Here is a 27,036-nt window from a genome sequence, read left to right as displayed (position 1 = left end):
TGATGGACCTCATTTATCAGTGTCTAATATAAAATTAAATAGACACTTCTTTTTCTGACTCACCATAAATGAAGATTAGTTATATAATAATGTTAATGATGACTTATTCTGGCTGTTATTATGACTATGGGGCTGATCCATAAATTGTGCAGTATATCGAGTGAAAATGAAAGCTGATTAGTTGCAATGGACAAAGGGCCAAATCCACAAAAGGGATACGACGGCGTAACTGCTGCCGTTGTATCCCTGTTTCTAACTATGGAACTGATCCACAGAATCAGTTTCCCATAGTTAGGCAGAAGATCCGGCATGTGTAAGGGACTTACACTGCCGGATCTTAGGATGCAGTACCGCATCCGCCGCTGGGGGCATTTCGTGTCGAAATGCCGCCTCGGGTATGCAAATTAGCACTTACGGAGATCCACGAAGCTTTTCAGCTTCGTTTTTTCTCCGTAAGTTTTAGTTTGCATACGCAAAATTAGGGCTGCTTTTACAAGGTGTAAAGTTAGTACCATGTAAAAGCAGACCCTTCTGTCCAGCGACGAGATTTTAATTTTTTTTTAAAAAAAAAAATTTCCGCCGTATCTTTTTTTCCCGACGCAACTTTATTGACCCGACGCGATCCACAAAGCATGGCGTAACGTAATTTCGCGCTATGCACGTCGGAAAAATGATGTCACGAGCATGCACAGTACGGCCGGCGCGGGAGTGCGCCTCATTTAAATGGGAATTGCCCCCATTTGAAGTGGAACGCCTGGCGCCGGCGGAATTTAAGTAACACCGCTGCAAATTCCCAGGTAAGTGCTTTGTGGATCGGGCACTAACTTGGGAAATTTGCGGCGGTGTAACTTAAATGGAAAAAGTTAAGTTACGCCGCCTGGCTGAGGATTTGGCCCAAAGCCTTTACTTCTATCCAGTTTTCATTAATCAGCCCCTTTGTGCTTTGGGATTATTATTTATTAACGTGGAACCAAACATAAAAATGGAAGATTTGCTATGTTATAGGGAACATCTAGAAAAGGTAATTATGTCTAAGCAATATCCTGAAAAAATTACTTCTTGTCAGGAATTTCACCTGAACATTGTTATATGTTACACAAAAAGGAGACAACCACCTCAATTTATAACTGGCCTATGCAATAAGATTTTTTTTTTTTTATAACTTTTTTTATTGCTATTTTAGATAGAAAAACTGTAAAAAAGAAATACAGTATAGTGATAAAATAGATTGTGAGAATCTTGTGGGCTACCAAGTACAAATATAATAAATTGTGGGGAAAAAAAAGATACATATAAAATAGGATTTATTGGCTGTTCTGATGGTATCAATGTGACTTGAAAAAAAGAAATACAGTATAGTGTTAAAATAGATTGTAAGAATCTTGCGAGCTACCAAGTACAAATATAATAAATTGTGAAAATAAAAGATAAATATATGGTGTAAAGCCAATAAGAATTAAATTAATGTGCTGTGCTATCTCGCACAAAATCTTCCCAAATTTAAATAAATTAAATATCTTTTAATATCTGTAAATTATACTGTGGCACATATCACAGTATAATTTACAGATATTAAAAGATATTTCATTTATTTAAATTTGGGAAGGTTTTGTGTGAGATAGCGCAGCACATTCATTTTATTCTTATTGGCTTTACACCGTATATGTATCTTTTATTTTCACAATTTATTATATTTGTACTTGGTAGCTCGCAAGATTCTCACAATCTATTTTAACACTATACTGTATTTCTTTTTTTAAAGTCACATTGATACCATCAGAACAGCCAATAAATCCTATTTTCCTGTTACAAACAAACTTGATCCCTGTAATGGTGTAGTTAAAACTTCAACCTGTTCTAATTGTAAATATAGCTTACATTGGCTCTAAACACATACCATGAAAAATATATATATTTTTAATTCCCATTCTCTCCCTTTCAAGGGGAATAAAGGGAAGAGGGATGGAATAGCAAAGAAAGAAAAACATAAAGAGAGGGGGGAGAAAGAGAAAATCAATGGAAAAAGAGCAATAGGGGAAAAGGTTAAAAGGGGGAGAAGGAGATGAAAAAAACAAGTAAAATGTTCAGAGGGTTAAAGAATATTTAATATTAACTTATATGTTGTACTCTGACACACTATTCACTGGTATATTCACTTGTATATGAGATTTTTTTTTCATAGTATAACATAGTAGTCTTAAAGTGGAGTTCCACCCATAAATATAACATTACATCAGTAGTTTTAAAAAAATGTCATTAGTCCTTTACAAATTTTTTTTTTTTTTTTTAGATGCCTTCAAAGTGTTGTTGCTAGGCAGAATAGTTAATCTTCCCACTTCCTCTACCTAGGTGCTTAAGCTTTCTAACCTACACCGCACAGACTCCTGAGAATGTAGTGGGTGTAACTTTCCAGGAGTCTGTGCACTCCCCAGTCTCAAAGAATCATGTGACTAGGACAGCACAGGTGCTGAAACCTGATCTGACACTGCTTGTGCAGCACTGAGCATGTTCGAGATCTGCAAGGCTGAAATCCAGGAAGTCATACAGTCTGGCTTCATGATGCCCACACTTAAGATGGCCCCAGTCAATTTCTATTTTATAAAGTGTCTAAATGCTGTAACAACCTAATAAAACGGACCTTAGTTTACAGGCCAACTTTACTAGAATACATTAAGCTTGTGTATTACAGGGGTATTTATATTTAAAAAGTGAAATTGTGGGTGGAACTCCGCTTTAAATTAGAACCATTTTGCCCATGTCTTGAGATATTTTCTGGTTAGTCCTTTGTTCCTGCATGTTAGTTCTTCCATTAGGCAGAACTCATCAACCCTTCACAGCCACTGCAGGATAGTAGGTACAGATCGTTTTCCCTAGTATAATGGAATCAGAGATTAACCTGCGTTTAATAGGTGTGGAGTCACAGTCATCCTATATTGACCTATTGTTTCATTGGTACAGTGAAGTAGAAATGTCTGTGGTTTAGGTCTAATTATTTCCCTTGTAATAAAGCGATCAATTTTGCCACTTCCTACCAAAACGGGAGGATCTTGGGTCAAAACCACCATATATGCCGTGTGTAGTTCGGTCTCCGCAGTCACTCCAACACAAGGGTGAACTTAACGGGAACATTGCGTGCAGTTTTACTGGTGTATAATGCCATCAGGTAAGGAGTTTAGAATTTACCTCCGCTATTCTGCAAGAAGTGGCAGACATACAAAAGTTGTATAATCTTATCTTTCTGTTTATCTGTAAATCTAATTTGTAAATCTGCTTCCCAACATCCTGTCTAATCTGGATAGTCCGCATTTTGCAAGGTCAGCAGTGCTTTATAGAAAAGTGAGATACAGTAAAACCTTGGTTTTCGAGCATAATTCCTTCCAGAAACATGCTTGTAATCCAAAGCACTTGTATATCAAAGATTTTCTTTTACAGGGTATAAAAGAGAAGTGTAGCAATAAGTTGCTAAATGTTGTACCTTCATTAAATGTAACCATATTGCTACACTCAGGCCCTGTACACACGATCGATCATGTCTGCTGAAACTGGTCCGCGGACCAGTTTCAGCGGACTGATCCTACCGTGTGTACAGCCTAGCAGACAGGTTTTTCCAGCAGATAAGTTTTAAAGCATGCTTTAAAACTTGTCGGTCGGAAAGCCCGTCCGTCCGACATGTCCGCTGGTTAGTACACCTAACCAGCGGACAGATATCTCCCGCATGCGTCTAATGGATTCGACGCATGCGTGGAAGTATTGTACTTCCTGGTTTGGTGACGTGGCGTATTAATGTATTAAAACATTTTGCTTGTCTTGCAAAATGCTCTCAAACCAAGTTACTCTCAAACCAAGGTTTTACTGTACAATACTGTGATGAGTCCTTATGATGCATAATTGCTTCGATAGGGTTCAGTACTTTTAGAGAAAGAATAGGTTGCGGGAGACTCTGAATAAATTGAGACATCTGTACTAGGGTTGTCCCGATACCGATACTAGTATCGGTATCGGGACCGATTCCGAGTTTTTTCGGCGGTACTCAGACGCCGATACCCCGCCCCGATACATAAATAGAATACTTGCCGCAGACCGCCGCCGCCGCCCGCCGCCCGCCGCCGAACGCCGCCCGCCGCCACGAAACGCCGTAATCCGCCGCCATTCACCGCATCCCCGCTGCCGCCGACTCTGTAATACGGGCGGGAACATTACAGCTTTGAATAGCTGTAATGATTCGCACCACGCATAGACACTCCCCCTCGCTCGGGTGAACTGTCCAATCCCGAGCGAGGGGGAGTGTCTATACGCAGCGCGGCGCCAATCATAACAGGGATTCAAAGTTGAAATGTTCCCGCCCGTATTACAGAGTCGGCGGCAGCGGGGATGCAGGTAATAGTGACATGGCTGGATGGGGGGAGACGCTGGATGGGGGGAGACGCTGGCTGGATGGGGGGACGCTGGCTGGATGGGGGGTGACGCTGGCTGGATGGGGGGACGCTGGCTGGATGGGGGGTGACGCTGGCTGGATGGGGGGTGACGCTGGCTGCATGGGGGGTGACGCTGGCTGCATGGGGGGTGACGCTGGCTGCATGGGGGGTGACAATGGCTGCATGGAGGGTGACAATGGCTGCATGGGGGGTGACAATGGCTGGGGGAATACATTGCTGGATGGGGGGTGACAATGGCTGGATGGGGGGTGACGCTGGCTGGATGGGGGGTGACGCTGGCTGCATGGGGGGTAACGCTGGCTGGATGGGGGGTGACGCTGGCTGCATGGGGGGTGACGCTGGCTGCATGGGGGGTGACAATGGCTGGGGGAATACATTGCTGGATGGGGGGTGACAATGGCTGGATGGGGGGTGACAATGGCTGCATGGGGGGTGACAATGGCTGGGGGAATACATTGCTGGATGGGGGGTGACAATGGCTGGATGGGGGGATACATTGCTGCATGGGGGGAGACAATGGCTGGTTGGGGGGTGACGCTGGCTGGATGGGGGGTGACGCTGGCTGGATGGGGGGTGACGCTGGCTGGATGGGGGGTGACGCTGGCTGGATGGGGGGTGACGCTGGCTGGATGGGGGGTGACGCTGGCTGGATGGGGGGGTGACGCTGGCTGGATGGGGGGGTGACGCTGGCTGGATGGGGGGGGTGACAATGGCTGCATGGGGGGTGACAATGGCTGGATGGGGGGATACATGGCTGCATCTGTGGGGGGACATCGCTGCATTTGGGGACACATTTTAAAAAAAGTATCGGTATTCGGTATCGGCGACTACTTGAAAAAAAGTATCGGTACTCGTACTCAGTCCTAAAAAAGTGGTATCGGGACAACCCTAATCTGTACATATCGCCACTGATCCATAAATGTTGGCTGATCTACTCCACACATGGGCCTTAATGGTTTAATCTTTGATTCTTTTATCACTTGATGTAATAGTGTTATCCACTCTGGGAACCATGATTCAAAACCTTTATCTAGGACTCCTGGCATAAAATATTTATATCTCAGCAAGGGCATTATTGGGGAATTATATTCCCAGCAATATCAGTTATGTAAAGAGTCCCATAGTGCCAAAGTAGATCTAGTCAGAGGAGATATTGTGGGTGCTAACCCTCTCAGTGGTAATTGTATCCATGGAACTACTGATAGGTCGGTGTCTCCCAATGCCTTCCCATTTCAATTTCAAGACAAATTTTAGTCTTTCTTAATCAAGTAATTATTTATTACGTTTCCATAATATAACAATAATACACACAAAGCTTTTCCCACAAACACCCCCCCCCCCCCCCAATAGACCTCCCAAAGAAAAAAAATATTCCCATATTATCAAATTTCTAACATATTTCCAATCTGCCATACATGTCAATACGATCGCTTGGTAATATAAATTACAATTTGGTAGGCATAGTCCAACCAATATTTTGGGGTGGTGTAAGATGTCTCGAAATATTCTAGTACAATGTCCCTTCCAAATATAGGGGCAGATCCACATACATCTGCGTGGGCGCAGCGTATGTGAGATACGCTACGCCGCTCTAACTTACTTTGCTATTCTTTGAATCCTGAAAGAATTTGCGCCGTAAGTTACGGCGGCGTAGTGTATCTCTCGCGGCGTAAGGGCACGGAATTCAAATGCGGCGTGTTTCATTTAAGTGAAGCGCATCCCCGCGCCGAACGAACTGCGCATGCCCCGTCCGTCAAAACTCCCAGGGTGCATTGCTTCAAATGACGTCGCAAGGACGTCACTGTTTTCGACATGAACGTAAATGGCGTCCAGCCCCATTCACGGACGACTTACGCAAACGACGTAAAATTTTCTAAATTATACGCGGGAATGACAGCCATACTTTACATTGAGTACACCACCAGATAGCAGCTTTAACTATACGCCGGGAAAAGCCGAACGGAAACAATGTAAAAGAATGCGACGGCCGCTCGTACGTTCGTGGATCGTTGGAAATAGCTAATTTGCATACTCGATGCGGAATACGACGGAAACGCCACCCAGTAGCCGCCGGAAAATTGCATCTTAGATCCGACGGCGTACTAAGGCGTACGCCTGTCGGATCTAACACAGATGCCGTCGTATCTTGTTTGCTGGATACCAAAACAAATATACGACGCGCAAAATTTTAAATTATGCGGCGTATCAACAGATACGCCGGCGTAATTTCTTTGAGGATCTGCCCCAGAGTGTGCAATAGTAGATTGTAGCATCAAAAATAATCCTATGGGGATGCCTAAAGGCAGAGCTTTTTTTCTCAGAAAATAGGTGCAGGAACTCAACCACGACCCCGTTCAGATATCACAAACAGTAGAAGGGTCTTAAAGGGGCATTAAATACCAGGATTGCATTACATACAGAGTGCAGAGTTCAGGGGGTTACACACAGAGGGCCATATTCTGAGTAAAGTTACGATGGAGTAACTCAGGATACTCCATCGTAACTCCCTTTTTTGACCCGTGTATCTATGCTCCTGATTCTCAGAATCAGTTTTGCATAGATACACTTAAGATCCGCCATCTGTAAGTCACTTACACTGGCGGATCTTAAATGCAATGACGCCGGCCGCCGCTAGATGGCATTTAAGTGAAGGAGTCATTTGCGTATGCAAATGATCCTTCTACGCCGATTCACGAACGAGTTTGCGTCGCGTAACCGTCGCTAACGTCGTTTGCGTAAGCGGAAACTTACCCCTGCTATATGAGGGGTAAGTTTCCGCAAGTCTCGCGTAGGCCATGTTACGGATGGCGTCGGGTCCCCGTCGTGTTTTTTTCGTCGGATACGTCGTTTACGTAAGTCGTTCTTGAATACGACTTTACGTCAATGACGCACACGTCGGCGTCATTGACGTTTTCCGCCGAGAACTGGAGCATGCGCACTGGGCTTTTTGCAGCCCGGCGCATGCCCAGTTCTTTTGTATCGGGGGCGCGCTTCATTTGAATAGAAGCCGCCCCCTTGGAGATCCGCCAGGCTACGCCGGGACACTTAGGCTGCATTCACACCTAGGCGTTGGCGTTACCAGGCGTTTTTACGCGCGTTTTTTTCGCGCGTTTTGGTGCGCGTTTGCGCGCGTTTGTGCGCGTTTGCGCGCGTTTGAGCAGAGCGACGTCCAGCGTTTTTTTTTTTTTTTTTGACCAATAGTAAAATAGATCACCTCTGTCATCATTTGTTGCTATGTGAAAGGTTTTTTTTTCCTCTTCCTGGGTGATAATTCCTCTTCCGGGTCATCCTTGTGCTTCTGACTCCATTGTGAAAATGAGTGATGACGAGATGGCTTTGTTCATGGCAGCAGCCACTGCTAGCCAATATCTTGTAAACGAGAGGCAGAGAAAAAGGAAGAGGCAACGCAGATTTTGGATACACCCCGTCATTGCTGATCGGGAAGAAAGAGGGCAATTTTGGGTGATGTACCAAGACCTCCGTGACCATGAAGACAAATTTCTGGACTACACCAGAATGTCCATAAAAAGGTTAGTAAAAAATGATCTGGAATCATTTATTTTTTACATTGTACCATTTGGGTTGCCACCTTTTCTTCAAGTCAAACATGTACACTTCTGCGGTGCACAACTATTTTTTTAAATACTATGAACTATACATATATTTTGTTAGTATTTTACATTTCTAATCATATGAATATAATAAAAATAGTCCCCTTTCCATTGCAGTCCACAGAGTTCCCCCTTTACATTAGAGTCCACAGAGTTCCCCCTTTACATTAGAGTCCACAAAGTTCCCCCTTTACATTACAGTGCACAGAGTCCCCCTTTACATTACAGTGCACAGAGTCCCCCTTTACATTACAGTGCACAGAGTCCCCCTTTACATTACAGTGCACAGAGTCCCCCTTTACATTACAGTGCACAGAATCCCCCTTTACATTACAGTGCACAGAGTCCCCCTTTACATCACAGTCACCCTTTTGCATCTCAACTCCCAGATTTCCCTTTCACTGTATGGGTTAACCAACATAATCTGATTGAAGCGAGACCTCAAGATACTCAGACATAAGGGATGCTCTGTGAACCATGATCTAAGGGGGAAACCGAGATCTCTGATGTACGGAGAGGACTCCAATGTGAGAACTCTGATTTTTCCTAGTGTACTCACCAAGAGGCAGGATAGAGAAAGGGGGTGGGTGCTTCTGTTAGACAGCGATGGAGGGTGAGCTCACTCACCCCTTGGCAGATAGCACATCTCATCCTGGTATATCTGTGGCTGCTGGGTTGTAAGTTTTCATCCCCTGCAGCCATTAACCCTGCCGGAAATCCATATTCTGGTCAGAAAAATCTGTCAGAGTGTCAGGCAGTCTGAAACCCAGACACATGATTCCAAACCCGAACTGTTCTGGCGAATCCCGGAAAGGTGGCAACCCTAGTACCAATCCATTGCCAATTTTAAATTTCATTTTCCTTTACAGCTTTGATGAGTTGCTGGAATTGTTGATCAACAGATTGCAGAGGATGGACACCTACTTCCGCAACTGTATCCCCCCTGTGGAGCGACTTATCATAACACTGAGGTAATTTTTATTTAGCGCTTTGAATGTAATACACTCTATTATATATATATATATATATATATATATATATATATATATATGTGTAATAAAAACCAAACAAAAATTCTGTAGGAACAAAATTATTTTAATATTTTAATCAACCAAAACATTGGGTCTTTTTTTTTTTATTAGGAAAATATACACAGTGCACAAATACACAAAATATACAAAAATGTTTTATACATAATCCTTATTTACAATTGCTGTAAATTTGGGGAGGAGTCCTCTTCCCCGTGCGGTGACATGGCGACCGACAGTGCGTGGGCAAAAGGGGGCCAAGTGGAGGTGGTGCTGTCTTCCCCTGACCAATTGGAAGGTGGTGTTGCTTGTGGTGGTGGTGGTGTTCGTGTTGGGGCATTCCTGAAAGTCGATTGTCTCGGTCGATGTGGGTAATGTGATGTAGGTGTAGTCGTTAACGCAGGGTAAGTAGAAGGTGGTGGGTGGTAAGAAGAAAGTGTTGTAGGAGGCAGAGTACTGTATGTGACAGGTGGTGTTGAGAGATGAGGAAAAGGAGAATGAGGGTGGTAAGAAGAAGGTTGTGTATAAGGAAAAGGATTCAGAGAAGTGTGAGTGGAAGGTGTTGGCACAGGAGGTAAATGAGATAGAGTGGTGGTGAAAGGATGGTGCGCAGAAGTCGGTGGTGGTGTTGGTCGAGGAGGTTGGTCGGAAAGCTGTGGTCCTGTCCAAAGGGTAACGGGTGGTGGGGAGAAATGGGTCGTGGGTGGTGTTGGGACATGCTCGGTCCGTTTATTGGCATATGGGCCATAGGGTGGTGGTGGTTCGGATAAATCGTCAGCTTCTGTCGGGGGTATAAATGTCGAGATGTATCTAGCCGTACAGGACAGCACCACCGCTTGCAGATTTGGGGGAACTTTGTCGATTAGTTCCCCCAGACATTTTGCTACATTTTGGCCATACGATCTATTGCTCATCCGGTCAGACATGTTGGTCATAATGTCCAACATACGATCCAGGGCTGGATCCGGAGCAGGAGCCCTCCTACGCAGAGCACGCGGAGGTCCAATATGCGCAATGTTAACTGGGGGCTGCTCTGCAAGTGGTCTTGTTGCATTAGCATTTGATGCCTCGGAGTGCTGCGGTTCCGGCTCCAGAGTAGCCATCGCTTGATCCCCCGATGCCACGCTCTCTCTGTCCCCTCTCTCTGCCACGCTCTCTCTGTCCCCTCTCTCTGCCACGCTCTCTCTGTCTACTACAGCTGTGGCAGCCTCGTCCCAGCAGCTTTCAGTACTGAAAAAAGAAATCATGTATTCAAAAATAATTTTAAAACATTTGGTTTACCGAGCAAAGTACAGATAATGGTTTACCTCCCCAAATCCAGCACCGGTCTCAGAAACTCCAATTCCTTTGCATGAACGTATTCTCTCACCGAACATGCTCCACTCCCACTTCGGCGCTGCTCCCGCTGTGCCTTCAGCTGGCGAGCGTAGGCGTCCCTTATACTCTTCCATCTGAGTTTTAGAATTTTCACTGTAAAAAATAAAATAAAATAATATATATTATTTTCTTTGTAGGTATCTATCAACTGGACAATCGATTGCAAGTCTGCATTACTCGTTTCGTATTGGAAGATCTACTGCCAGTTATATAATTCGGGACACCTGCAGTGCCATTTGGGAAGTCCTGAAACCCATTGTGTTTAAAAAACCGGCAGCAGAGGACTGGGAAAAAATTTCCCAAGTATTCTGGGAACGCTGTAACTTTCCGAATTGTCTGGGAGCGATCGATGGGAAACACATCAGAATTGTTAAGCCCATGGCTAGTGGGAGCCAGTATTTCAATTATAAGAAATACTTTTCATTCGTCTTAATGGCTGTGGCTGATGCCAATTATTGCTTTACCTACATTGACATTGGTTCCTATGGAAGTAGTGCAGACTCTGCGATTTTTGGGAACTCCTCTTTTGGGCAATTACTTCGAACAGATGGTCTGGACCTTCCACAAAATAGTCCACTCCCGGGCACAAACGGCCCTCCCCTACCAAGTGTCTTTGTGGGTGATGAGGCTTTTGCTCTGAACACACACCTACTTCGGCCTTATTCAGGACATAATCTGAACGAAGACAAACGCATATTCAACTACCGGCTTAGCAGAGCACGCCGCGTAGTTGAGTGTGCTTTTGGAATTTTGGCGAACAAGTGGAGGGTTCTCCACACACCGATTGTGCTCAACATGCAAAATGCCATTAGTGCTGTAGAAGCGGCGTGTGCCTTGCACAATTTTGTCAGGCAGCGCGATGGTCTAGATTACGAGGAGCCAGTCCATGAGACTCTGGAAAGAGCTCATTGGACTGGTGTACGTGGGAACACACAGGGGACACATGTCCGTGAACAGTATGCGGCATACTTTGTCTCTCCTGAAGGGCAGGTCCCTTGGCAGCTCAATTCCATTTAATTTATTGAACTTTTCAGCTTTTGACACGCTTATTTTGTGAAATATATTCTTTACTATGCTGTTTTGTGGAAAAAAAATAAAAAATGATTCATGTTTTAAGAAGTCTCATTCTAATTTTATTTTGATACAGTTTTATCATTGGGTTCAATAGCCCTATGATATTGTGTGCCATTTTATATTAGTGACATTCTATCTATTGTAAACTTAGTTTATGTATTTATTCTGTGGTCTAATAAAGGGCCTGTAAGTGACCGCCTAGACGTGGGTTGGGGGTCCGATCAGGACCCCCAGGGTACATCCGGGGGTTAAGTGGCTCTATATGTGTCCCCCTGCGTGTCACTTTCTCCTCCTGTGTAAACACAGGAAGAGGGAAGTGATGACACTGACACCAGTACACGTAGGCACAATCCCCTTTTGGATCTCCAATCCACTCCCCCATCCCCTTGTCACAGTATCAATGAATGCAGTGAACATATATTTACTGATCACTGCAGGCAGAGTGTAGGTCCTGTGTAGCCCCCGTCCCCACCTGACGCTGTAGTCGCTAGGTCGATTGAATTTTTTAATTTTTTTAGATTAAAGATGTGTAAAATAATATTTTTTTTGAAAAATGTCACTAAATTTTTGGATTATTAAAAATCACAGAGGGGATCAAATATCACCATTAATAAGCTCTATTTGTGGGAAGAAGAGAACGCAATTTATGTTTATAAGCCATGTCGCATGACCGCACAATAGTCATATTTGTAAAGACACATTTTTAAACTTAACAGCATATTGGTACGGTAATAAATGCCTACTGTAACGACAAACAATCATTCCATTATTTCATTAGTGGCATTTTGTATTTCTGTTATGTTTTTTGATAGAGTTTACCTTTGCTATCATGGGACTTATTTATCCGTGCCCAGTTCTCATAGATTTGGCTCCCAATAGAACACCAAGCGTCCCAACGGGTGGTCCTCATTTTGTAGCCCGGTGCCCTGCTGTCATAAAGACAGGGGTGCTCCTTCACCATCCTGATGAAATTTTCAGGCTCCAGCATCGAAAGGGTTCGATCAAATTCGGCCTCCATTGAGAAAAATGTGACTTTTCTTTATTGTAAGTAAAGTAAAATGGTGATTTCACAAGTTCCTGTAAAAAAATATGTCATTTCCTGTTTTGTTTTGGAGCTGTATGGGCGTAAAAACGCGCATAAAAACGCTTGCTGTCGCGCGATACGCTCAATTCGCGCGTTTCCCATTACTTTCTATGGTAAAAAAAAACGCGCGGAAACGCCTATGTCGCGCGCTTCGCGCGACAAAAAAAGGTCCGGGACTAGTTTGAGCTTCGCGCGACAGGCGTTCAGGCGTTCAGGCGTTCAGGTGTGAACAGGCACCATAGGAAACAATGTTAAATCTGCCCTCCCGCGTTCGTGAGCAGTGCGTTTCAGGCGTAAAAACGCCTAGGTGTGAATGGGGCCTTACACTCCGCTGTCCCAACTTATGGAGCAAGTGGTTGGGGAATACAACACCTGCTCCAGTAAGTTGGGACAGCGGAGTGTAAGTGCCCTAAGCGAAGCAGGCGGATATTTACTCAGAATATGGCCCAGAGTGCATAGCTGTCACTTGTAAACACAGAAACCAGACTTCTGTGTTTACAAGTGATTGTGGTGAGCAGGCACTAAGCCATGACTAAGCACTGACGCCAGTGCGAAACGTTGGCCATACTGATTTTTGTGGGCTTGCAGTGACTGTATGCACAGTTGAAAATAAAGACATCTCTTTTAAAGAAAATTTTGGAGTGCGGCTGTCCAGCTTTTGTTCTTTTGTTTTTTAGCAGGCACCAAAGGGTCTGAGCCAGAGGTGGTGGAACTGAGTTCCCCCAAGTTCCCCCGGAAACAAAAAAATCCCTGCCTAAAGGTAGCATTTAAAAAGACATATAGGACATTCATTTTTATTAATCTTACCTAACCATGAATGACAGAAAAGGGACCATTTACGTAAGTCTAATTTGATTTTATTAAGCAAAGTAAAATAATTATGTTGAAATATATTGTTAAGATTAGATGTAAGTTAAATGCCTAAGTACTTTAACCACTTAAGGACCGTAAGGATTTACCCTCTTAATGACCAGGCCATTTTTTTGCGATACAGCACTCGCAGTCTCCGCTCTAATTCATCCCAAAGGTGATCTATTGGGTTGAGGTCAGGGCTCTGTGCAGGTCAGTCAAGTTCCTCCACCCCAAACTTGTTCATCCATGTCTTTATGGACCTTGCTTTGTGCACTGATCCAAATCATTTGGTGGAGGGGGAATTATAGTGTGGGTTGTTTTTCAGGGGTTAGGCTTGGCCCCTCAGTTCCAGTTAAGGCATCAGCATACCAAGACATTTTGGACAATTTCATGCTCCCAAATGACCCCTTCCTGTTCCAACATGAATGTGCACCAGTGCAAATGCAAGGAACACTGGGCCAGATTAAGAAAGAATCGCGGCAGCGTAACGTATCGTCTTTACGTTACACCGCCACAGGTTTTCAGTGTAAGTGCCTGATTCACAAAGCACTTACCTGTAAACTTGCAGCGGTGTAACGTAAAGACGTCCGGCGCAAGCCCGCCTAATTCGAATGGGGCGTGTACCATTTAAATTAGGCGCCCTCCCGCGCCGAACGTTCTGCGCATGCTCCGTTTGTAAATTTCCCGCCGTGCTTTGCACGAAATTACGGCGCCCCGACGTGTTTGTGAATGGCGACGTGCGTAACGTACTTACGCCGATTTTTTTTTTTCTTAAATTCAACGCGGGAACGAAGGCCATACTTTAACATGGCTGGTGTAAATTTAAGGCATGAAAAAGCAGCCTTAACTTTGCGACGGGAAAAAACGACTTGCGATGACGTAACGTACGCGAGTACCTTCGTGGATCGCCGTAAAACCTAATTTGCATACCCGACGCTGGAAAACGACCCAAACTCCACCCACTGGCGGCCGAAGTATTACAGCCTAAGATCCGAAGGCGTACGAAGCCGTAAGCCTGTCGGATCTTAGCCAAAAGCCGTCGTATCTTGTTTGTGAATCACAAATTTAGATACGACGCGGAAAATTTGAAAATACGCCGGAGTATCAGTAGATACTCCGGCGTATTTCTTCTGTGAATCTGGCCCACTGTACTCAAATAAATGTTATACCATATTTTTCCTTTGGTTGTTTATTTACTGGGTTATGAATTTTTACTAAATAAGGAAAAAACAAACCTAACATTTTGAAAAAAATCCTTTTTCTCTAAATGTCTTTTATAAAACATCTTAAATGAAAATGCCAGAGAAATATGAACTTATTACCCTTCTTTAGAAAGTAGACACCCTGGGCCAGATTCACGAATAATTGCAGCCGTGTAACGTAACCCGTTTACGCTACACGGCCGCAAGTTTTCAGTGTAAGTGCCTGATCCACAAAGCACTTACCTGTAAACTTGCGGTGGTGTATCGTAAACACGTCTGGCGCAAGCCCGCCCAATTCAAATGGGGCGGGTACCATTTAAATTAGGCGCGCTCCCTGCCCCGGACGTACTGCGCATGCTCAGTTTTAGAAATTCCCGCCGTGCTTTGCACGATGTGACGTCATTTTTTAGAATGGCGGCGTGCGTAGCGTCCATTCGTATTCCCGGACGTCTTACGCCAAAACAAAAAAAAATTGAAATTCGACCCGGGAACGACGGCCATACTTTAACATGGCTCGACTAAGTTTAAGCCATGTTAAAGCAGGTGTAAATTTGCGACGGGAAAAAATTACTAGCGGCGACGTAACGAACGCGAAAACCGTCGTGGATCGTCGTAAATGCTCATTAGCATACCCGACGCAGGAAAACTACGCAAACTCCACCCAGCGGGGGCCGAAGTATTGCATCCTAAGATCCGACAGTGTAAGTCAATAACACCTGTCGGATCTTAGGGCTATCTATGCGGAACTGATTCTATGAATCTGCCGCATAGATAGGACAGGAGATACGACGGTGTATCAGGAGATACGCCGTCGTATCTCCTCTGTGAATCTGGCCCCCTGAACTGATCTAATTTTTTACCAATTTTGTGGAAACATCTTGCTGCAAGGGGGTTAAGACATGAGGATTGGTAATGGAGCAGGAGATAAAGAACATTATCATAATGTATAGGTTATACAAAGAGGGAGGAGGTGGTTAAATAGTTACATAGTTAGTTTGAATGAGAAAAGACCTAAGTCCATCCAGTTCAACTAATAAAAAGAGAAAATAAGAAAATCATACATTCCCATATACACAATCCTATACCAACAGTTGATCCAGAGGAAGGCAAAAAAAAAAAAACAGCAGAGCATGATCCAATTTGCTCCAGCAGGGTAAAAAAATTCCTTCCCGATCCCCCCCCCCCCCAAGAGGCAATCGGATATTCCTTAGATCAACTTTACCTATTAATATTAGTATCCAGTTATATTATGTATGTTTAGGAAGCATCCAGGCTACTAAGCTGGCCCGAACCACCTCTCGAGGGTGTACATTTTCACAGCTTACTGTGAAGAAACCTTTCCGTATTTGGAGATTAATTCTCCTTTCCTCCAGATGTAAAGAGTGCCCCCTTGTCCTCTGTGATGAGCTTAAAGTGAATAACTCAACACCAAGTTCACTATATGAACCCCTTATGTATATTGCACATGTCAATCATATGCCTCCTTATTCTCCTTTTCTCATGAGAGAATGAATTAAGGCTAAATCTAATTTCTTCTCATTTTAATGAGTGGCCATGTGTCTTATTAAACTCCCTACCACAGAAAAGTTTTATCCCTATTGTGGGGTCACCAGTATGCTATTTGTAAATTGAAATCATATCCCCTCTCAAGTGTCTCTTCTGCAGAGAGAATAAGTTCAGTGCTCGCAAACTTTCTTTATAACTAATGTCCTCCCGACCCTTTATTAGATTTGTTGCCCTTCTTTGTACTCTCTCAATTTCCAGTATACTCTTCCTGAAGACTGGTACCCAGAACTGGACAGTATACCCCAGGTGAGGCCGTACCAGAGTCTTGTAGAGCGGGAGAATTATCGCTCTATCTCTAAAGTTAATCCCCTTTTTAATGCATGCCAATATTCTGTTTGCTTTGTTAGCAGCAGCTTGGCATTGCTGAGCCTGTCATCTACTAGGACCCCCAGGTCCTTTTCCATCCTAGATTCCCCCTGAACCTCTTCATACATGCAGTTTAGTTTTGGGCACCAGTTCACAAAAGGATATCAGGGAACTGGAGAAAGTGCAGAGATGACAACCAAATGGATAAGAGGCATGGAGGAGCTCAGCTATGAGAAAAGATTAGATGAACTTAAACTGCATAGAGTGTTCTTTACTGTAAGAGCGGCAAGGATCTGGAATTCCCTTCCACAGGCGGTGGTTTCAGCGGAGGGCATTGATAGTTTCAAAAAACTATTAGATAAGCACCCGAAAGATCACAACATACAGGGAAATACAAGGTAATACTGACATACAATCACACACATAAGTTGGACTTGATGGACTTGTACCTTTTTTTAACCTCACCTACTATGTAACTATGTAAAGGGGTTCAACTGGATCTTCAGTCCACTTAACCTTTGGCTCTGCCACCCTTCCAATACAACAATTGTTGTTACTATGGCACATATGCAGATGTGCCGGAGGACTCTTCTTGGCCTTTCTGTTCTCAGCAGGGCCCTGTGGTACATCTGTATATGAGTGAGTGGGGATCTGAAAATGTCCAGACACGGCAAGGCTTGGGACTTACCACTCTATCCTCCCACTTGGGGGAAGAAGGCAGGAGAAAGTAAGTTTATATTTGAGGTGAAGGTCCACTTTGATGTACAGGTCAAATACAGTCAGGGTTCCAGTCATAGGTGTGCGCAGGCTATTGCATTAGGGTGTGCGCCCCAAAGCTTAAACACATACTATCAATCACTCACGATAAAAGGGAAGGAGCCATAAAGTTACATATTTACCGACCCCTTCCTCCACTCATCCTAAAACATCCCTGCAGCAGCAGCTGGAGGAAGAGTAGAGTAGGGAAGCCGGAAGTGCTGCGGGGTGGATGGAGGGGGGGAGCAAGGGCAGTAGGGGGAGTTTTTGCTCCACAGGGTGATTAGGGTGTGCCTGGACACACCTGGCACACCCTGTGCGCACGCCTATGGTTCCAGTAAAGGGAAGGTTGAGTTTTATGGTCAGGATATATTAGAGGCCAAGGACAGGTAGGGTCATCAAATAATTGTACTATTTGGTGCTGAAAGTCCCATGCTGAGAATTAGCCTACCGCTCTCCATAGTCAGAAAATGAAATTGTGTGAATTTAAAACAGCAAAACAAGGGCATTTTTGTCAAGTTTTCGAGACGCTTAAGAACATTCCAGCACAGTTGAGACTTTTCAGTCTACTAATACGCTTATGATTTTGCTGCAACTAAAAGTGTTTGATCCCCAGTACAATATTTTCTAACTACAGCCAATTGGAATAACTGACTTGGGTACAGTGAACTGACACCTGATGGGTTAGTATGCACTACTGCATTTTACACATCATTATCACAGAATAATCCTTGCTGTTATATCTTATCTTATTCTCATGCTTTCAAAGTAAACCGCAGAATGTAACTCCTTTTCTTCCACATTTAGGCATTGGGATTTTCCATAGATATGTAATAGCGTGCAGCTTACCAGGTAAACACCAGGTATATCTAGATAGGGATATATATCTCTGAAATCATGTTGATATTAAAGTGAATACTTATATACCTTTTTTAACAGCAAAAATAAATAAAAGAGAAATAAGATTTACCATAAACTTGATTGGGTCCTACGTATGCAGGAAGAATTATGAGCATTTCTAAGAATTATTGACTGCCTACAAAAACAAAGCAAACATTCGACTGTTAACAGTTCTAATGACCACTGTTAATGCGTGGGAACATGGCAAAACAAATACATAAATGTATTGACTTTTCTAAATATTTATGTATGCTTTTACTGTAAATGTTATTAGTTATGGTTCAAATGAGCTCTTATTAGAGAGAGATATAGTGTGTTCAGTGCTTACTAGTTTTTATCATCTGGTGCGTATGTATGAAATCGATTGTAATCATTATATGATGTAATGACCGATCCGCTACTGGGACTGCGCTCTAATTGGCTGAAATCGCTGTCAATTAAAATCAATCCCGCCATTGCACAGACATAAAACACATGACTACTGTGACCAGGCACGCCCCCCTGAAGACATAATCTCACGAAACGTACGTTGGCAGTGTAGCCTGGTCACGTGCTGTATGCTCAACCATCCGGATCTCTGGAGAGAGCGAGCAGCTGACGGTGGAACACACGCGAACACGCCGACACAGAGGTGTAGGAATCCGTGCCTAAACTGACAAGTTTGCAGCCCCAGTGCCGGGATGGGCACTTTTTAATGTAAGTGTCCACTTGGCCCATGTTCTTTTATCCTTTTTTTTAATAAAATGGGTTGCACTATCGAAGTTTTTTTCTGTTCCATGTTCCATCTTTAATAACCGGAGGACAAGGTTCATATCACTCATCCTTTGACGCATGATATGTATGCAGGCATTATCCTGCATAAGTGATTCCGACCAGCTTTTTCAATAAAGAGGTTCAAAGGTTCTGGTAAGGGCATTACCACTATCTGAGCACTTTTGGGTGTCGATCGTTTAATTAGTATGGTGAAGGAATACTTAAGGCACCATTTGAATAAGAAGATACTAATCAAGCACATCAAGATCTACACAGTGGCACAAAATTAATAGTTCAGTGATTCATATATATATATACACAATTTTCACTAACAGCAAGGAATCCACCATTCACTTTGGACTTTTTCCTTTGAGATCTTTTTTTTTTTTTTTTCAACTCAGAGAACACTAACCGGAGACATAATCAATTTGCGTTCATACGCTGTCTCCATCCTGGTTCGCATCATGGTAGGAAATTACTTATATATGTTTTTTTTTTGCTTTGTTTGTTATTTTAATAAATATCTATAGACATATTAATCTTATATGGCCTCAGAATGGCAAAGTGCAAAACTTTACATGGTAATAAAACCAAAGTGCCTATACCCAAGTCCGCTAAACCCCCCACCCCACCCATACCCGAACCCACCCCTTTCTCTCCGAACCTCAGTCTCTTTATTTATCCGCTTTTACTAAAATGGGCTCCTTACCCTATATCATCTGCGCTAAATAACTCTGAGATGACTTATAATTGACCCAACCCTGCCATTTCTGTTTAAATGACTCTTCACCTTCCTCCCCATAAACTTAATCTGTTCAATATAATAGATATCATTAATTTTAGCGAGACAATGCTTCATTGTTGGGCTCTCGGGATCTTTCCACTGTTTAGGGATCAGACTCTTTGCTGCATTCAGGATATGGGGAAGCAAGGTTATCATATACTGTATTGTTTACTAGTCATGTTTGTCCCATGGAACAAGCACACCCACAGGTCGACTGCTATTTTAGTTGCAGTAATTTCATTGATCACTGATACAACTTTTTGCCAATATCTATTGATTTTGGGGCACGTCCACCAGAGGTGTGACATGGTTCCAAGTTCCATGCAACCCCTCCAGCAGAATCTGGAAGTCTCCCCTTGAAATCGATGTGCAATATCCGGAGTGATATACCATTGTGATATACATTTAAAGTTCATTTCTCTCATCCCACAATTAGTTGATGTGATGTGTACCATCTTCAAAATATTCCCAAAATCTTTCTCCGTGTCCCCTGTTACCAACTCCTCATCCCATTTTTTAATGTACGGGGGTAGCCCCTTGTTTTTTACTCCCAGGAGTATTTTATAAATCTGTGAGATCCCGCCTCCTCCGCTCGGAGCTAAGCACAAACCCTCTAGTGGGAGCAGATTTCCCTCTAGCCTGATCGGTTGAGAAAGGGAGTCCACAAAATGTTTCAATTGTAGATATCTCAGCCAGTTCAACTCAAACATTTCTTTATGTTCCCCAAGTTCCTGATAAGTACACATTTTTCAATTTTTCAGTATGTCCCTTAGTTTTATATCAGGTTTTTTAATCCAACTCCCAGACAGACTTACTTTCCCCGGGGCAAAATAATTTGTGTCGTGTAGTGGTATTAATAGGGAATTGTATCTCCATTTTTCGTTTTTGTGAACCCTATCCCATATTAACATAGATATCCGTGTAATAGTATACAAGTGCTCTTTTAACTGTCTTTGAGATCTTTTATTTGCAATTTTTTGTTAATTTGTGACATACCAGGTTTACCAATCAGTGGTGCCATTTGGTCAACTGATTTGACATTATTGATCAATTAGCACTCACATTAGTGGTGAAATATTGTATTTTTATTTATTCACATTTAATTTTCCACTGTCAGCAAGAAACACAACATTTATTTGGAACACTTGTTTGGGACCAATTAGTTTATATTATGTGTTAGGCCTTGTACACACGGTCGTTCCAAACCGATGAGAATGGTCCGACGGACCATTTTCATCGGTTCACCGCTGAAGTGGCCTGACGGCCTGATATGCGTACACACCATCGTTCCAAAAAACGATCGGGTCAGAACGCGGTGACGTCAAACACACGACGTGCTGAATAAAACAAAGTTCAATGCTTCCAAGCATGTGTCGACTTGAATCTGAGCATGCGCAAGTTTTGAACCAATGCTTTTCTGTACTAACCATCGGTTTGGACCGATCGGGCAGCGGTCCATCGGTTCGGATTTGAAGCATGTTTTAAAATTTTGGACCGAAGGAAAACAGACCGATGGGCTATACACACGGTCGGTTTGGACCAATGAAACTGAACCTCGGTCCATTCTCATTGGTTTTGTCCGACCGTGTGTACGGGGCCTTACACATATTTACCACATACTGTATATTTACTACTTTTGTTATTTAGTCACCTCATTTGTTATTCAATAGTGACTAGCACTTATTTATTAATTTATCACATAGCACCCCCTATCACCTACCACTCACTAGATAGAAGGTATACACTCCATCCAACAGGGGAGCAGCTTAGAAGCAAACACACAATATATTATTGTCTATTTGTTTAAATACTACGGGTTGTATATTACAACACGCATTATAATTGTTTGCGCGAAAATTACACCTTTTATGGTTCAAATGAGCAATATAAATAATTAGTAGCTCCCATTTTCTAACATGCTTATAGAACTGGTGATAAATTACACAAATTTAAAACAGAACTCTAATGAGAATAACAAGATAAAAATAAACATTCCATTATAAAATACAATCCAAACTAGATTTTGCGGCAAAATTTACCTTCAATCCATAGTTTTCCCCTGCAGTACTTTTTTGTGTCACTAGATGCCCCCAGTCTGAAGGTCAACATCATCCAACCCACTTCCTCTGACCTCAGGTCCTCCTGGACCTATCATAGCCTGTGCCTGGACAGTGATAAAAAAAAGCAGCACACTGATGTGCACAACCCCCTACCACTCTGCTTTCTACATCTATCAGCATGCTCCTTGTCAGCAGATGAATAGACTGGCTCCTTGTACTGCTTCTTCCTCTTACACTACAATCCTTCTGTACAGGGACTTTAAGAAGCTGATACCAGGTTAGATTTCAAGTACTTACACTGCTTTCATTAAAAAAAAGTTTCCACTTCAAAGGGACTCTGTAATAAGACAATCATAAATGCTGTCACCAGGGCCAGGACAATGGGTGGGCAGAATGGGTGGCTGCCCTAAGTGTGCCACTGTGGTATCATGTGAGGTGGGGGGGGGGGGCATCACCAGGAGATGGGAGAGGGGGATTTGTGTTGGGAGGGGGAATTAGAAGGGTGACAGAGGATAAGAAATGTTCTAGGAGGACAAATTAGGGAGGAGAGTACTAGAAATTATGATTTAGGGAAAATTTGTGTTGGGAGAGGAACAGGGGAAGATGATTTGTGTTAGGAGAGGGGGGGTGGGTATTTGAATTTGCACTGGGGGGATGTGGTAAGAGAGAGAACTTGAGTTTGGGGGGGTGGGGGCAGGGGGTATTTCAGCAGGGGGGCATATTTGTACTAGGAGAAGGGGGTATTTATGCTTAGGGTGTAAGCATGCAGATAAGTGCTTGATTTATTTTTTGGGGGGGGGGCAGTCCCGATACTCCTTCATGACAGAATCACTTTAGAAAGGACATGGTGACATCAGGGCATACTGTTTATACAGTCTGTAGACTTTAAGCCAGGTTTACCTGCATACTATTAAAGTGTTTGTGAAGGTTTTTTTTTGTTTAAATAACAAACATGTCTATACCTACCTGATCTGATCTGAATTGCCCTGAACCGCCTCTTCTCAGGTCCCCTGCTGGCGCTACTGGCATCTCCTCCCTGACTAGTGCCCCCAATAGGAAGCCGCTTCCCATGCGGGCACTCCTGCAGGCTCGCTCCTGAGCTTCACTGCTGCGTCCATTGACACAAACAGTGTAACTCAGCCTACTCCCTCGTCACTGTCTCCTGCTGCCTCAGCAAAACCTGTGAGACCCAGAGGGGAGCTGCAGACATGCACAGTGCTGAACTGAGAGCTTAGGTAAATATAAGGAGGCCAATACCGATGCCTAAACATTTTTTACCTTAATGCAGGGAATGCATTAAGGTAAAATATGTTTAGGGTTTAGAACCATTTTAAGCCATACCCACAGTATACCAAAAATACAGAAAGACCTATCCCGCCTGTTCAAACCCATAATTTCCTAATCGTTTGCTTGAAAATAAACCCAGTCCTCTGAAGAGGTCTGAGCTTGTCCTAAAAGACAATGGGGTAGATTCAGATAGATTAGCGGATCTTTAGATCCGTGTAATCTATCTGATTTACGATCCGCCGGCGCAATTTTGAGAGCCTAGTGCAGTATTCAGAAAGCACTTACCTCCTAACTTCCTAAATCCTAAATCCCCCGGTGGAATTCAAATTCCGCAGCTAGGGGGAGTGTAGTATTTAAATCAGGTGCGTCCCCGCGCCCACTCAAATGCGCATGCGCCGTCCGCGAATTTTCCCGGCGTGCATTGCTCCCAATGCCGTCGCAAGGACGTCATTGGTTTCGGCGTGAACGTAAATTAAGTCCATCCGTATTCGCGACCGACTTACGCAAATGACGTAAAAATTCTAAACTCGGCGCGGGAACGACGACCATACTTAACATTGGGCCAGATCCACAAAAACCTGACGTAACTTAAAAAATCCAATTTAAGTTACACTGGCTTAAAGTTTCTACCTAAGTGCCTGATCCACAAAGCACTTATCTAGAAATTTCAGGCTGTGTAACTAAAATTCCGCCGGCGCAAGGCGTTCCTATTCAAATGGGGCGAGTCCCATTTAAATGAGGCGCGCTCCCGCGGCGGCCGTACTGCGCATGCGCGTCGGCCGTACTGCGCATGCGCGAAGTTACGTTACGCCGAGTTTTGAGGATCGCGACGGCTTAAAGTTGCGTCGGGGAAAAAAAAAATGACAGCGGCATGCATTCCTGAGGGAGAACTCCATGCCAATTTTCAAAGAAAAAACCGGCATGGGTTCCCCCCCAGGAGCATACCAGGTCCTTAGGTCTGGCATGGGTTGTAAGGAGACCCCCCCACGCCGAAAAATTGACGTAGGGGGTCCCCCTACAATCCATACCAGACCCGTATCCAAAGCACGCTACCCGGCCGGCCAGGAAGGGAGTGGGGACGAGCGAGCGCCCCCCCCCCTCCTGAGCCGTGCCAGGCCGCGTGCCCTCAACATGGGGGGGTTGGGTGCTCTGGGGCAGGGGGGCGCACTGCGGGCCCCCCCACCCCAGAGCACCCTGTCCCCATGTTGATGAGGACAGGACCTCTTCCCGACAACCCTTGCCATTGGTTGTCGGGGTCTGCGGGCGGAGGCTTATCGGAATCTGGGAGTCCCCTTTAATAAGGGGGCCCCCAGATACCGGCCCCCCACCCTAAGTGAATGGATATGGGGTACATCGTACCCCTATCCATTCACCTGGAGGCAAAAAGTAAAAGTTAATAAACACACAACACAAGGCTTTTTAAAATAGTTTATTATTCTGCTCCGGACGCCCCCCCTGTCTTCGTTATTAGCTCAATTACCAGGGGGGGCTTCTTCTTCCGCTCTCCGGGGGTCTTCTTCCACTCTCCGGGGGTCTTCCGCTCTCCGGGGGGGCTTCTCCGGACTCCGGGGGGCTTCTTCCATCTTCTCCCCTCTTCCGCTCTTGACTCGGCGAACCCCGGTTCTTCTGCAGCTCTCCGGTGCCTTCTTCTTCAGCGCTGGCTGCCTGCTATGTTTGTGTGTTAGCTCGATTTCAAACAGGCAGCCGGCGCGGTCTTCTGTGGCGTCAGGGTCTTCTGGTCTTCTGTTCTTCCGATGTTGTCTCGTCGCCTGTTGTCGCTGTAATGATGGAAGCGCGCCTTGCATCCCATTTATATAGGCATCACCGTCCCATCATGCTCCGGTAGGTACCCACGTGGTGGGTGCACGTGGGTAGGCACCCACCACGTGGGTACCTGCCGGAGCATGATGGGACGGTGATGCCTATATAAATGGGATGCAAGGCGCGCTTCCATCATTACAGCGACAACAGGCGACGAGGCAACATCGGAAGAAAGGAAGAGAAGACCCTGACGCCACAGAAGACCGCGCTGGCTGCCTGTTTGAAATCGAGCTAACACACAAACATAGCAGGCAGCCAGCGCTGAAGAAGAAGGCACCGGAGAGCTGCAGAAGAACCGGGGTTCGCCGAGTCAAGAGCGGAAGAGGGGAGAAGATGGAAGAAGCCCCCCGGAGTCCGGAGAAGCCCCCCCGGAGTCCGGAGAAGCCCCCCCGGAGAGCGGAAGACCCCCGGAGAGTGGAAGAAGACCCCCGGAGAGCGGAAGAAGAAGCCCCCCCTGGTAATTGAGCTAATAACGAAGACAGGGGGGGCGTCCGGAGCAGAATAATAAACTATTTTAAAAAGCCTTGTGTTGTGTGTTTATTAACTTTTACTTTTTGCCTCCAGGTGAATGGATAGGGGTACGATGTACCCCATATCCATTCACTTAGGGTGGGGGGCCGGTATCTGGGGGCCCCCTTATTAAAGGGGACTCCCAGATTCCGATAAGCCTCCGCCCGCAGACCCCGACAACCAATGGCAAGGGTTGTCGGGAAGAGGTCCTGTCCTCATCAACATGGGGACAGGGTGCTCTGAGGTGGGGGGGCCCGCAGTGCGCCCCCCTGCCCCAGAGCACCCAACCCCCCCATGTTGAGGGCACGCGGCCTGGCACGGCTCAGGAGGGGGGGGGGCGCTCGCTCGTCCCCACTCCCTTCCTGGCCGGCCGGGTAGCGTGCTTTGGATACGGGTCTGGTATGGATTGTAGGGGGACCCCCTACGTCAATTTTTCGGCGTAGGGGGGGTCCCCTTACAACCCATACCAGACCTAAGGGCCTGGTATGCTCCTGGGGGGGAACCCATGCCGGTTTTGTTTTTTACAAATTGACGTGGAGTTCTCCCTCGGGAAAGCATACCAAATGCCGTCGCTGCAATGGGCCTTTACAAGGTGTGACTAACTTTACACTTTGTAAAACGAGCCCTAATTTTACACTTGCAAAATAACACTTACGGCGCAAAAAAGAAGCTAGAAAGCTTTGTGGATCGCCTTAAGTGCTAATTTGCATACTAGCAACGGCATTTCGACTCGAAATGCCCCCAGCGGCGGATGCGGTACTGCATCCTAAAATTAGGCAGTGTAAATCAATTACACATGCCGGATCTTCTGTGTAACTTTGGAAAAAGCCTTTTGAGGATCGTTTCCAAAGTTACACACAGACTGAACAGCACTTAAGTCGGAGTATCTCTTTTGAGGATCTGGCCCTTAGTGCTTATAAGTTACACACCTTTACCATATGGTGGTAGGAAACTGCATAGTGATCAGAATTCAGGAATGCTCATGTAGCACTACCACTGCAGGGGTTAAAGATGACAGGGTTCCCCAGTGCTGCACAGCCAGGCAACAAATAACTTTCCCACTTATTCCAGAGACAAGGAACAGTCTTTGAGTCTTGTTTTTGTGTTTTATTAGGGGAGGTAATATCTTGGATGGGGAATAGGAATTATGGGATGCCCATTTTGATAGCGACAAAACCAGGGACAATTTCCTCCCTATAGATAACTAAAAAGAATTATAGTACTCATCAGAGCTTTTTTTCTCAGAAAATAGGTGCAGGAACTCAACCACAGCCCGTTCAGATTTCACAAACAGTAGAAGGGTCTTAAAGGGGCATTAAATACCAGGATTGCATTACATACAGAATACAGAGTTCAGGGGGGTTACACACAGAGTGCAGAGCTGTCACTTGTAAACACAGAAACCAGACTTCTGTGTTTACAAGTGATTGTGGTGAGCAGGCACCAAAGGGTCTCAGCCAGAGGTGGTGGAACTGAGTTCCCCCAAGTTCCCCCTGAAAAAAAGCCCTGGTACTCGCAAATAAGTAAATAAAATGCAGACATTGAATGGAAACAGTTCATAAACAAAAGTCCAAAAAATTGTGGTGAATGATGTGCTCCAATGTTAAAGTGAAGTCGTGCTTCAAATCT

The 27,036-nt window shown here is 44.6% G+C and overlaps 1 protein-coding gene across 1 annotated transcript; it reads right to left on the bottom strand.

The window, feature by feature from the left end:
- Window positions 1–9,208: 9,208 nt before the first annotated feature.
- On the bottom strand, window positions 9,209–10,579 carry LOC120927795 (extensin-like). The gene is made up of 2 exons (XM_040338716.1): window positions 10,383–10,579; window positions 9,209–10,305 (listed from the first exon to the last, which is right to left on the bottom strand). Exon 2 carries the CDS (start codon window positions 10,176–10,178, stop codon window positions 9,252–9,254), a length of 927 nt encoding a protein of 308 aa, XP_040194650.1. The 5' UTR covers window positions 10,179–10,305; window positions 10,383–10,579; the 3' UTR covers window positions 9,209–9,251.
- Between the last annotated feature and the right edge of the window lie 16,457 nt (window positions 10,580–27,036).

Source organism: Rana temporaria, chromosome 1 (genome assembly GCF_905171775.1).
Source record: "Rana temporaria chromosome 1, aRanTem1.1, whole genome shotgun sequence".
Taxonomy (NCBI): domain Eukaryota; kingdom Metazoa; phylum Chordata; class Amphibia; order Anura; family Ranidae; genus Rana; species Rana temporaria.
The sequence above is the reverse complement of the archived record's forward strand: the minus strand, read 5'-3'. Positions and strand labels throughout refer to the sequence as shown.